This window comes from Natrix helvetica (assembly GCF_964273705.1).
Source record: "Natrix helvetica genome assembly, chromosome: 1".
Classification (NCBI taxonomy): domain Eukaryota; kingdom Metazoa; phylum Chordata; class Lepidosauria; order Squamata; family Natricidae; genus Natrix; species Natrix helvetica.
This window is the reverse complement of record NC_138548.1, coordinates 175,446,995-175,461,083: the sequence shown is the minus strand read 5'-3', so window position 1 is coordinate 175,461,083 and position 14,089 is coordinate 175,446,995. Positions and strand designations below refer to the sequence as shown.

General features: G+C 44.3%; 1 protein-coding gene across 3 annotated transcripts in view; it reads right to left on the bottom strand.

The window, feature by feature from the left end:
• MYO1B (myosin IB) overlaps positions 1–14,089 on the bottom strand; it is a 142,006-nt gene that overhangs the window by 109,728 nt on the left and 18,189 nt on the right. For all 3 annotated transcript variants that reach the window (XM_081934991.1, XM_081934992.1, XM_081934993.1), the window contains exon 2: positions 7,930–8,073. In XM_081934991.1, coding sequence (XP_081791117.1) covers positions 7,930–8,064 — 135 coding nt within the window. In that variant the 5' untranslated portion in view covers positions 8,065–8,073. The remainder of the gene's footprint in view (positions 1–7,929; positions 8,074–14,089) is intronic.

Below are 14,089 nucleotides of genomic sequence, written 5' to 3'. Positions count from 1 at the left end.
TTTTCAATATCTTTACTTATTATCCTTAACATGCTCTTGCCATTTTTAAAGCACGTGTACACTGTATTGGAAAGGACATTGTGGCTCAGTGGCTAAGACACTGAGCTTGTCGATCAGAAAGGTTGGCAGTTCAGCGGTTCGAATCCCTAGCACCATGTAATGGAGTGAGATTCCGTTACTTGTCCCAGTTTCTGCCAACCTAGCAGTTCGAAAGCATGTAAAAATGCAAGTAGAAAAATAGGGTGGGAAGGTAACATCGTTCTATGCGCCTTCGATGTTTAGTCATGCTGGCTACATGACCATGAAGACGTCTTCAGACCGAGCGCTGGCTCTTCGGCTTTGAAACGGAGATGAGACTGCCTCCTAGAGTCAGGAACAACTAGCACATATGTGCGAGGAGATCCTTTACTTTTCACTGTATTGACACCTTCATTGAACTGTTTATTGTCACTCCAAGATATCTTTCCTCATCAGTCACTACTAGCCGAGGACATTCATTTGCTTTGTATTTACATTGTATTTCCTCCTTTAAAGGAACATTCATATTTTCCGGAGTGAGGGACAGGAGTCTCCAGTAGTGGTATTATCACGCCCAATTGGCCACGAGACTGAAGCTGAAGCTACGCCTCTGTGCTTCACCCTTGACTTCCAGTTTCATCTCAGAGACGAGACATAAAATTTTTGACTCCTGATATTTATCGCTATTGGACCCTACTTGCCTCTACAGCCTCCTTGGAAACAGCTCCCTTCTCCTGCCAGTAAGTTGCCTGATTGTGGCTTCCATTACTGGCCACTAGAGAGAGGGCCTTGCTTGCTGGGGGCTGGGAAGGCTTGGTCGCCATTGCGGTGGCCATTTTGAGCTGCGCCAGCCACGTGGCAGCGGTCCCTTGTCCCTGAGCAATCGGGGGGCTTGCGGGCTCGGGATTTCCAGCCCCACAGCCTTTCGTCGCTCTGACTGCCTTGAGAGTGCTTTCGGCCGCTGGAATCAAGCCGCGGCAGAGACGGAGCGCTAGGAAGAGCTTGAAGAGTGTTTTCTGGCTGCTGGTGAGCTGAGGAGCGACAAAACGATGCATGGGCGTTTGGAGCCAAGGCAAGCCTTGGCGGCAGTTCCTAAAGCAAACCAAACTCAGCGATAGCTTGGGGCTGCCTGGAAAGTGGAAAATAGGCATTCCTTTGGGGAGGTTTCCCCTTCACCACCCCTTTCCTTGGAAGACCGGGATCTGGACATGGAAGATTCCTGTATGCAGGTGGACCCACCTAGGGATAAGGCTTTGCCTAGGCCTGCCTTGGCCCCACAGGCTGTGCCATCCCAGGCCCCAGTGAATTCCTGCTGGGATTCATTGGATGCGGACGATCTTCCCAGAGGGTTGCAGGATCTTATTGAGAGGGCTATCTCCTCTGGCATTGCTGCAGGCTTTCAGCAACAGGTCATTCAGTCCTTAGCATCAGATAAGGGCAAGGCCCCTAGGGCCAGCTCCTCTTAGGGACGTCCTCCATCAGGCCCGTGAGCCGCCCCGTATCTCCTTCCCTGACTAGTAAAAGTTCAGTGTCAGGGGATAAGGCCCAGAGGGACCCAGACCTTTCTGAGGATGAGGAAGATTCAGAGCTGGAGCCTCCAGCTTTCACTTGCCTTTTCTCTCCAAATTTATTCCGGTCCCTTCTGCACAAGGCGCGTGCCACTGCTCAGCTTGGAGGGAGCGAGAAGTTAAGGAAGGAGCTAAGGATGGAGCTAAGGAAGGGGTTACAGTGAAAAAACCTGAGAACCCAGTGTTTTCTGAAGCCAAGTCTGCTAAGGGGGAGATCCCGGCTCCTCACCTGTTTTTGGAGGTGGTGAAGAAGCAGTGGGAGAAACCTGCGGCTTTTCCCAAGCCTGGCAGCAATGATAGACATTTCTATAATATCAAGCCAGATTTTTCCCAGGCCTTACAGCTGCCCACTGTGGACCCTCCTGTGGTCGCTTTTGCGTCCCCACCTCATTGGTGGCCAAGGATGTGGCTGACAACCTGAAGGTGGATGACAGGAAGGTGGAGATGATGCTGAGGAAGACGTTCCAGTCTGCAGCCTGGGCCATCAAGGCAACAGCATCTGCATCCTTCTTCAACCGCACGGCTATCCTGTGGATGGAGAAGATCCAGGAGTGCGTTCCTCCAGAGGATGTGCACCTTTACCAGGACTTGAACAAGTTGGTGGTGGTGGCACAGTTTTTGGCTGATGCCACATTGAACGCAATGAAGTTCGCTTCCAGGGCTCTGGCATCATCAGTTACCTCTCGCCGCCTTCTTTGGCTCCGGGGTTGGCAGACAGATAACAAGTCAAAGTGGCAACTGGCATCGGCCAACTACACAGGGGGCTCTCTCTTCTGAACCTCCCTTGACCCAATCCTCGTGGAGGACAAGAATAAGAAGAAGGTCCTGCTCACTTCAACAAAGAAGGCGGAGCAAAAGTCTACACCATTCTACTGCAAGCCCTCATATCGACCTCAGGAGCAGGAGGCTCAGCAGAGCAGGTATTCTTCCCCCAGGTCAGAAAGGCAGCCCAAGAGGAGTTACAACTGGGATAGGCCCCGCTTCCAACAGCAAAGTAAACGCTCCTTTCGAGGGGGAGGTGGTTGCCCTTACCGCCGGAGCAAATAGGTTGTCTTCGACCCCACCCATTGGTGGTCACCTCGCTCTCTTTTCTGAGGCCTGGGCAGAAATTTCCTCTGATGCTTGGGTGCTCAGCACGGTCACATCTCGGCTTCATTTAGAGTTCCTTTCTATCCCCCCCCCCCAATTTCTTCCACACGTTTCCCCTGGCTCAAAGTATAGAGAAACGCAGGCTGATGCGTCAGGCTATTAAACATCTGTTTGACATAGCTGTGGTGGAGCTGGTCCCAGCAGGCCACGTAGGCCAGGGGTTCTATTCGAATCTGTTTCTCATGCCAAAGGCTTCGGGGGGTTGGAGAGCTATTCTGGACTTGAAGTTTTTGAACCAATATTTAGTTTATCGCAAGTTCAAGATGGCCTCCCTTAAGTCCATATTGGCAGGCATACGGGAGGGTGACTACATGGCTTATATAGTTCTCATAGAGGCTTATCTCCATATCCCCATCCTCCCAGAGCACAGGCGATTCCTCAGGTTTTCTTACCTGGGAATCCACTATCAATACAGGGCCCTACCTTTTGGTTTGTCGTCAGCACCCAGGTCCTTCACCAAGGTGCTGGCGGTAGTGGCGGCACACTTGAGGGGTTTTCCCATTATGCTACATTGTTACCTGGATGACATCCTCATGCAGAGGATGTCGCAGAGTCAGACAAGGACGGACCTTTGGCAGGTCATAGACCCCCTTCAATGTTTAGGGTTTTTTGTTAATTTTGAGAAGAGTTCCCTCTCCCTGTCCACTAGGTTCCTTCATTTGGGGGCTGTTATAGATTCCTGTTCAGGAAAAGTTTTCCTCTCCCCAGACCGTAGGTCCAGTTTGGTTAAAATGGTTAAGCAGGTCCGTAGGGACTGTTATGTTCCCATAGCCTTTCTCTCCAGCTCATCTCCTGCATCGAGATAGTGCCATGGGCGTGCTGCACACCAGGACTCTGCAGTGGTGACTCCTGCCGTTCCAGAGGGCCAATACCAGCAGCTCGCCGGCCATGGTCCAGGCCACCCCACAATACTGGTCCCCCTCAAGTGGTGGCTCTCCCCAGCCTTGTTCAAGGGGTGCAACTTCAGAGACCAGGAGCGCCTCATCCTCACCACAGACGCCAGTCTGTTCGGCTGGGGGTGACTCTGGGGTCTCAGTTGGCACAGGGCCAATGGTCATGGAGGGACCTCCTTCACAACATCAATTGGTTGGCGCTCCGGGCAATCCATCTGGCCCTTTGGCACTTCTAGGGTTCCATTGAGGGTCATCACATCCTGATCTTGACTGACAAAGTGGCAGCGAAGGCCCACATCAATCAGCAGGGTGGCACAAGCTCCAAGGCACTGTATACAGAGGCGATATTGCTGGGCAACTGGGTGGAGAGGCACCTGCAGTCCATCCAGGCGGAGCACATCACCGGCGTCGACAACCATAAGGCCGACTGGTTGAGTCGAGAGACGGTGGACAACAGGGAGTGGAGTCTCTCCCAGGAGCTGTTCCGGAGCATCTGTCAGAGGTTCGGGCGACTAGTGGTGGACCTTTTCACCACGCCATCCAATGTGCAATTCCCCCAGTTCTTCTCTCGGTTCCCGGCTCGGGGAACTGAGGGGTTTGACGCCCTTCGCACAAGGTGGCAGACGGGCTCTTGTACGATTTTCCTCCCCTTCCCCTGAATCCCGGGGTCATTCAGAAGTTAGTCAAGGAGCAGGGAGATCATTCTGGTGGCTCCGCATTGGCCACAGACAGCTTGGTTTGCGCACCTCATGATCCTGTTGGTCCAGTCCCTGTGGCGGATCCCAGAGGGGGAGATAGAGTTGCATCAGGGGAGGCTGGTGCACCTGGAGCCACACTGGCTGAAACTAGCCATGTGGAGATTGAGCGGGAGCGCCTGAGAGAGGCTCATCTGTCACACCGGGTGATTAGGAACATAGAGGCTTCGCATAGACAGTCCACTATGAGGATCTATGACTCCACCTGGGCCTCCTTTGTGACCTGATGTCAAGCTGCCCAGGAGGTGCCTACTACGACTTCGGTCCCACAGGTCCTGGATTTCATTCAGGACGGGTTAGACAAAGGGCTGTTCCATGGTGCAGTGCGGAGGCAGCTGGCTGTGCTCACTACGGTTATCCCTGGTGAGGGATCGGATTCCCCCACCCAGCTACCAATGGTTAAGAGATTCCTTAGGGGAGTCTCGAATTTGCGTTCCCCTGTAGTCCATAGGTTCCCCACGTGGAACCTTTCCATGGTGTTGCAGGCTCTTATGTCAGAACCTTTTGAGCCATTGAGAATGGTCAGCCTGAAGTTGCTCACTCCTAAGATGGTATTTTTGGTGCCAGTCACTTCAGCTTGGCGCGTGTCCAAATTAAGGGCTCTTTCCTCCAGGAAGGATTTATGTGTGTTCCACAGCAACAGGTTTGTGCTGTGTTTAGATCCTGTTTTTATGCCCAAAGTGAATTCCATTTTCCATCGTTCCCAGGAGGTGGTCCTTCTGGATTTTTGTCCGGATCCGATCAGGGAACGGGAACATCAGTGGCACCGGTTGGATGTACGACAGGCATTACCCATATATTTGAAGCGGACGGTTGCCTTCCTGAGGTCGGAGGTGTTATTTTTGTCCTTACAGCCTTCGTCACTGGGTAAACGTGTCACCTCTTCCACCATTAGCCATTGGATCCATTCGGCTATCGCCCTGGCATACGAGTCGCAGAAGTTGCCTATGCCGGTCGATATCACGGCACATTTTACCAGGAGCGCAGCAACCTCAGCAGCTTGGTCTTCCCAGGTGCCTATAGATGACATTTGCAGGGCAGCGACATGGGCCTCCCTATCGCCATTTATTCGGCATTACAGGCTGGATGCGTTCGCATCGGCTGATACAGCGTTCGGTCGCCGGGTCCCACAGCAGGTCCTAGCAGATCATTAGTTTCCCACTACATGGGACTATAGCTTGGGTAGGTCCCACTACTGGAGACTCCTGTCCCTCACTCCGGAAAATGGTAGTTGGTCTTACCTGAACTGCTATTTTAGGACTTGGGACAGGAGTCTCCAGTTCCCACCCTATGCTAGCTAGATGGCTGGTGGGGAGGAAGGTTTGTCCTTTGTGCCTTGTTTTCAGGTCTCGGGAGAGCTCGCTTCGATGAAACTGGAAGTCAAAGGTGGAGCACAGAGGCGTGGCTTCAGCTTTAGTCCAGTCTCGTGGCCAATTGGGCGTGATAATACCACTACTGGAGACTCCTATCCCAACTCCTAAAATAGCAGTTCAGGTAACTGCCATATTCTTCTCATGAAATGTATTCTTTCACATTGATGGATGTTTCATGGCCTTAAAACAGTGTTCTGGGAAGTTTGACAAGAATCTATATTTGTGAAAGAATGTAGATTAAAAACTAATACTGGAAATTATTGGAACTATAAACACCTTTCTTCAAGACCAAAAACCAAAGAAGGTATTAGGTGTAACACTGAAATCTGGCCATAAATGATAATCCCAACATGTCTGAAATCCATTTCACACATTGGCAAACCAAAATCAAAGCCACTTGCTTAGTGTTTCTTACATTCTTACAATCTCTCTTATATTCATACATGTGTACCTAAGACTTTCACAGATGAAAACACTTCAATCAATGTACTCCATTTTATGAAAGCTTAATATCATAACAATAATTACTAATTAATTATATTTTTAAGTTTTCTTGAATCCATTTTATTTTATGGAAAAATAAAATTATGAGTAATTGGGTTATGAGCATATTAACAGCAACAGCAATAGCACTTAGACTTATATACCACTTCATAGTGTTTTCAGCCCTCTCTAAGCAGTTTAGAGTCAACATATTACCCCCTCTCCCTCCGCAATCTGGGTCTTCATTTCACTGACCTCAGAAGGTTGGAAAACTTGAGCTGGTCAGGATCGAACTGCTGACAATTGGCAGAGCTAAACTATGGCCAAACATGCATTTTAATTTAATCAGTTTATATATCTGGTTTGACAGAGTAATCTGCCTATGATACTCTTACTGTAAATTTCAAACCAACAGTAGAAAACATAACCTGAGCCATTATAAATTGCTAACTTGGTTTTAGAAAATAATGCTGACTTTTCCATGTCTTTAATATATATGTAGAAGTGTAACATTTCTTACAATCCTCCTTCATTACTAAGCAATCCTTTCAACCACAGGAATGAAGTTTTGAAAACAAAGTGAAGTACAGCATATAATGCTATAATTCTCATATACGGGGGAATGAACAGGATAACGTTAAGCAATTTTGAGAATGGAATCCAGGTTAATGTTAATGCTCTTTTCAGTGGATAACTGTAAACTCCAAATCAAAGTGAAAGAGATGATGGTAGTTAATTGTAGAGAGATGAAGAGTGGAGAGAGTCACATTATTTCTAAACCAAGAAAGACTATGATATTCAGACATGCACATTTTTCTTTTAACAAAAGAAAGCATCACATTTAAAGAGGATTTTATGTTGCAACCTCTGTTTGGCAAGTCTAAACAACATTTTATTTTATTTTAAAAGAGTTAAAGAGTAATTCTGGAGAGGGAAGCCATTCTGTCATTTGCATTAAGGCAACAGATGACGTTCCAAAGAACTTCAAAAGAAAAGGAAAAATGCTGGATTCGCATATCATGTTGAACCAGAGCTGACAATGTGATTTGCTCAGTAAATCATAATTGGCTGAGCATGCATAATATGCTAAGCAAAACCATGATTGAGGAACGCACTGCTCTGAATAAAAGAACCTCTCAAACAAAATTGTGGCTTCACTGATATACTAAATCAGAAATGAGAATCGCTCAATAGGCTTTTAAGAAACAACAGCATCTTTTTACCTCTATGCAAGTTAAGTAATAAAGAAAAAATATGAAACTGCATAGATAAATGATATTTACTTCTAAGTGAAATCCTAAACCACCCTTTTACTCCTCCAATTATTCCTACTTCGATCTTCCTTTTCTCCTGTATTTAGGTCTCCTAATCTCATCTTTACCCATTCTGTTCTATAGTCTCATGAGCCATATGTCACTATTAATACCTTTTACTAAGACGCAGCAAGGGGAATTATAGTAGTTATGCATCAATTGTTAATTAGATTATTAAATTACTCAGTCTATTACAGTCATTAAAATAGATCTACCATTCAGCATATAGTTATATATCACACATTTAATAATCTTATTTTTGTAGTGTTGGGGAAAAATACCATTTCATATATCAGTCTAGAATTTTCAATCTATGCCTTTCTGTGAAATGAATACCATATAAATTAATATATGAAAATTATTTATAGCACACTTACGTATATTTCATTGTGATCAAAGCGTTTTTTGAGATTGCTGATAAAGGTTTCCTCAGTAAGGGGCTCCAGAAGAACCATATCTCCAACCCCAATCATATTGTCAAGAAGAGATGTCTTCACCTCCATTTTTGCCATTTTTCTTTACTACAGGAAAAAAGAGAGGGATTAACATTTAATATAATATTCAAATTAACACAATGGAAGAATGAAGACCTACAATGAATATTTCTAGCACACAGCAAAACATGAAAAAAGTATTTGGAAAAATATTGTTTATGGTAAGATGGATTATGGTAAGAGGGATGCGGTGGCTCAGTGGCTAAGATGCTGAGTTTGTCAATCAGAAGGTCAGCAATTCAGCAGTTCGAATCCCTAGAGCCGTGTAACGGGGTGAGCTCCCGTTACTTGTCCCAGCTTCTGCCAACCTAGCAGTTTGAAAACATGTAAAAATGCAAGTAGAAAAATAGGGACTACCTTTGGTGGGAAGGTAAAAGTGTTCCATGCGCCTTCAGTGTTTAGTCATGCTGGCCACATGACCACGAAGATGTCTTTGGACAGCGCTGGCTCTTCAGCTTTGAAATGGAGATGAGTACCACCCCTTAGAGTCAGGAACGACTAGCACATATGTGCAAGGGGAACCTTTACCTTTATCTTTAAGATGGATGTGGATACCTTTCAAAGTCAGAAAATAACTATTTCCCCTCTATGTTTTTACTATATGGAAGTTGTGAAAAAGCTGTTCACGAAAGTTCAAAGAACTATTAAATTTTTGATATCCTTACTTCTATAAATTATTGGTTGCAAAATTACAATATGTCTCATAAGGAAAGTCAGCATAATAACAAGTAGCTTTGAAGAGCTGACCCAGGATCTCTGAAAAAGGACCATCATGAAATAACACTTACACAATTTGCTCACAAAGTTTAGACCCTGCATAACATCTTAGCAACTGCAGATCTATACCCATGGTTATTTTCTTGAAGACTACCATATTTTTCAGAGTATAAGATGCACCTTTTTTCCTCAAAAAAGAGGCTGAAAATCTGTGTGTGTCTTATACATCGAATACAGCATTTTGTTGCCTCCCAAAGCCCCGCCCCCTTCACCAAAACGGCTGTGCATACCCTTATGGAGGCTTTCAGACAGCTCCTGGGGGCTGCGGGGGGGCAGAAATGAGCAAAAAATGTGGCGTTCCCCCCCCCAGCCCCCAGCAGGACTCTATAAGCCTCCATAAGGCTATGCATGCAATTTTTTGGATAAAAATTTTTTTTTGCTCTTCCCCCCCCCCCCCCCCCACGTAGGAGCACACTGCAAGCACCTCCAAGGCTATTCATGCCCTTTATTTGAAGAAAAACGGGCCGTTTTGGGGAGGTTTGCAGAGTGCAAAAACTTTGTTTTTTTTCTTTTCAGAAAGCTCTTTAGTTGCGTGATTGATGAGAATTACATTGATCAAGTGCTATGCCAGCAGAAACAAGTCTTAGGTTTTCAGAGATTTCCTTCTCCAGCACATGGATAAATATACCTGGAAACATCTACCTACCTACCCTCTCTCCCTACCTACTTATCTTCTCTCTCTCTCTCTCTCTCTCTCTCTCCCCCTACCACCTGTATTTCTCTCTCTCTAACCCTCTATCTACCTACCTACCCTCTTCCTCTCCCTCCCTACCTACTGTATTTCTCTCTCTCTTTCTCCCTCCCTACCTACTGTATTTCTTCCTCTCTCTTTATCCCTCTATCTACCTACCTACCTACCTACTCTCGCTCTCTCTCCCTACCTACCTACTGTATTTCTCTCTTTTTCCCTCTATCTACCTACCCACCTACTCTCTCTCTCCCTCCCTCCCTACTGTATTTCTCTCTCTCTTTATCCCTCTATCTACCTACCTACCTACCTACTCTCTCTCTCTCTCTCCCTCCACCTACCTACCTACCTACTCTCTGTCTTCCTTCCTACCTACTGTATTTCTCTCCCTCTCTCTCTATCACTCTACCTACCTACCTACTCTCTCTCTCTTTCTCCCTACCTACCTACTGTATTTCTCCTCTCTTTATCCCTCTATCTACCTACCCTCTCTCTCTCCTTACCTACTTACTGTATTTCTCTCTCTTTTTTTCCCCTCTATCTACCTACCTACCTACTCTCTCTCTCTCCCTCCCTCCCTACTGTATTTCTCTCTCTCTCTCTCTCTCTTTATCCCTCTATCTACCTACCTACCTACCTACCTACTCTCGCTCTCTCTCCCTACCTACCTACTGTATTTCTCTCTCTCTCCCTCTATCTACCTAATTCTTTTTTTAAAATTTGCCTTTTCAAAACCTTGGTGCGTCTTATATTCTGGTGCGTCTTATACTCTGAAAAATATGGTATATGCCTAAACCTCAAGCATTGACTGGTAAATTCAGAACTACCTCTAAAATTCTGATTTGGCGCATATACTACTTTCTTCATCTTTCATTTTAGTACAATTCAATAAAAGAGTGAGAAAGTAAAGGCAATAATTATAAAAATTCAATCCAGGATTCTAAACGAATCCCTAAGTATTCCTCACCTTCTCTGACTGTATCTGGTTACACTCTTCATTTGTAACTCCTAACCTTATGTTAAGTTACATTAAGGACGTATATGTTAAGTGATTTTCTGTTGTCGAGGCAAAACTACTCATGAGCACATGGCACAGACCCACAGAGATCTGAACCAGAACAGGTAGTGTGAAGTGGAAGAGGAAAGCAAGCAAGAAATATTCAGGCAATTCTAAAGAAAAGAGTCTTAGATATGGGGATAGAACTGCAAAAAAGTGTAAAATGATCCCACTGAGAGATAATAGAAAGGAATCTATGGGATGGGAGAAGGGAAGCATTAAGAGGCAACTGTAAGGGTGAACAGAAGAAGGCAGGAAAATTGCAAATGCATGAGCTAATTCACACTCCAGCTAAATACAAGTGAACAGCAGATCCCACATTTCTTTTGGCCACCTTCTCCTTTTCTCCTCATTTGCCTTTGAGGTATCATTGACGGCTGCATCACAGTTGTGTTTGACCTTGGGGGGCCGGGGTGGTGGTGGTGTGACCAGGATGGGCGTGGCCAGCTTGACATCACTCGTTGAGCCTCCGTTTTCAGCCGTGATGGTCTCCTGAAGCCTTCTGCTAGCGAAAATGGAGCCATGGGGCATGTGGGGCTCCCCGGGCTCCGTTTTCACTGACAGAGGGCTGCAGGAGGCATCACAGCTGAAAACGGAGCCTGAGCAGGCCATACGCAGCCTCCCTGAGCTCTGTTTTGGCTGGCAGTCACCGCAGGCCAATCCTTCGCTGTTTTCAGAGTGGCCCCGTAGGCCAGATCTAAGCACCTCATGGGCCAAATGTGGCCCGCAGGCCTTGAGTTTGACACCCCTGGTCTAGTTGTATTTTTAGCTGTTCTTTCAATTCAGCTTCAGAAAAAACAACGAATTATTAGACACACATATATATAATTTACAGTAAGTATTCACATTGGAATATTCAATCTTAAAACATGTGAATTTTATTTTATACTTTTCAAGAAATCCACGAATCTGCCCTTACAAAAATCCATAATATTCACATCTCAGAAGTGCATTAATTTTTCAATGAGAGATAGGCTTGTTTGCTGGAGTAAAATTAGAGTCTTATTGCATCTTAAGACTATATTCATTATTGTTTATATTTCAATACATTTATGGTTCGTCATCAGGTACCTGAATTTTATTCTGATACAAAGAAATGACATATAGGTGTATAAAAAAGCATCCCTTTGGTTTCTATTCAATAATAATCATGTGTGTGCATGCCCTAAAATCACTTCAGTTTTGAGTAGAGACCCTGGGGGCACTTCAAAGTGCTTCAATTTATGCCCTGCATAGGGTCTAGTACTTATCCAAACACACTGTAGTGTAGGAAAAGAATAATGAAATGCCAACTAAAGGGAAGTGAAGTACAGGAGTAATTGGGTTCACATATTTTACTTTGTTGGTGTGACACAGATTTGTGGATATTGGTGAGACAATTAATATTTATGTCATAACTTCAATGAATCAAGGATGTCTTTCTCAATGAAATATACAGTTTGAACAGCAAAGAAAAACATACAGCATTGACATATTATGGAAACACAAGAATCAATTCAGAATTTTCATCTATACACTCACAAAAATAAAAGTAACTTACTTTAAATTCAACCTATAATTAGTAAATGCAAAATGAGAGAAATGTGTTCCCCCAACACACATTTGCTCGGATCATGATAAAATATTTTGTGCTCTATATCTTATTGGTTTCCGTTAATGATACACTAAATAGATTTGCATTGAGTACTAAAAGCCACATATATGCAAAGAATATGCAAGCCATCAATATATGTTTCATATTTTTCTTCTAAATTTGCATTTTTACAAACTCTGCTTCCTGGTAATGAGAACATTACATGTTTTTTGGGATGCTGTTCTTCTTCAATAAAATCCTATCTTACAATACATTAGAAACACAGCAATTAAGGTGGGTCAAATGTTGTACCCATTCCCACACTCAGCCTTGAATGCCAAGCTACATGCACCGCACATACCCCCGCGCCCCATTTTGGGCCTAGCAGGCCTCCCTGCAGCCTCCTGAGACCAAAAAAGGGCTTGGAGGGAGCTCCCCAAATGCACATCTCCCAATGCACCCAGCCCCCCCCCACATGCTTGGCAAAGACCCAATGCACAGATGCATGTGCAGTGGAGCTGAGCTGAGGCATGGTACCTGTGGCACACGTGCCATAGGTTCACCATCATGGCTCTAGGAAATACAAATCTAAAACAAAAGGCTGGTCTTAAGTTGGGCTCGTCTTGCCCACAAAAGATAATTAAAACAGTGAACGGTTGAATGTCCATTATAACCTTATTTACTATGGCCTTAGAAAATAAGGTTATAATGGACATTCAACCGTTTACTGTTTTAATTATCAAGCACCAAATCTGGTGCAAAGTTGAACATCCAACAATTGAAAGAAGCTGTGCTTGACAGGGAGCATGGTTAGTACTTGCCTATAAAGTCACCATAAGTAAAGTTGCTTATTTCCAACCACAACATGGTTATAGGTTGTGTCAATATTTTTCATCAAGGTGAGTCAATGTGGGCTATAAGCTCCATAAAAGGGAGGCTGTTATGATGACAAAGATACAAACAGCAGCAGAAATGTGATCCCCTGCATTCAAATCCCCTGCATTCTGCTCTAGTAAATTGTGGTTTCACTACAACAGGGGTGTCCAAACTTGGGAACTTTAAGACTTGTGGACTTCAACTTCCAGAATTCCCCAGCCAGCCACAACATAGTTCCATTTTATTCTACTTTGGTCAGACACCATTTAAAGTAATGTGATCAATACGAGACAGCATATTTTTTTAAAAAAGATTCAGATAAACTGAAATTTTCTTAGAAAAGGGCAATGTACATGATCAAAAAATTAAATTGTTTATATACATGATACCTGAAAGAAAATGATACAGAATTTCCAATGATGTTCTCTGTTGTTTGAGTGCAGGACACAGAATGATGGATTCCAATTGAATATTAGGAGGGAAAAAAACTTCCCAACATTAGATGTGTTCAAGCCAGGCAAGAGAGCTATGTCTTGGGAACTGTTTAGCCTAGATTTCTGCAATAATAAAACTTCAATGCCCTTATGGATTCCTATTAATTCTAAGGCTCTACAAATCCAGGTGCATGTTTTTTATATTAACACTGCAGTGTTAAGTAGTCATTTTGGCTATTGAGCTTTTCATGTTCTGGTAGATCAAAGGGTCCCCCTCCCCCTCGTTGCAAAAAATATTTCATGTCAGTGGATGAGCACAGTTAAATCACATGGCCAGATGGCTTCAGTCTTTACAGAAGAATATTTTGAACTGCTAAGAAAAATGTTGCAGGCATACAACTTTTTTTAAGGCAAATGTGGGTTTCTTTGAATTTGCCTTTAAAAAATTCAAGAATTACCACAGCATCTGTGTGGCAATGAACAAAGGGTTGCAAGGGTTTCCTTAAGCTGGGGGAAGAAAAACTAACTTAAAATAAGAAGATCAATCAGATCAATACACGGGAGCTGCTTTTCTTTAAACCCCATTAAACTAATTCAGTCTCATAGTGGAAGAGTATTCGAATGCAAACAAAAACAAA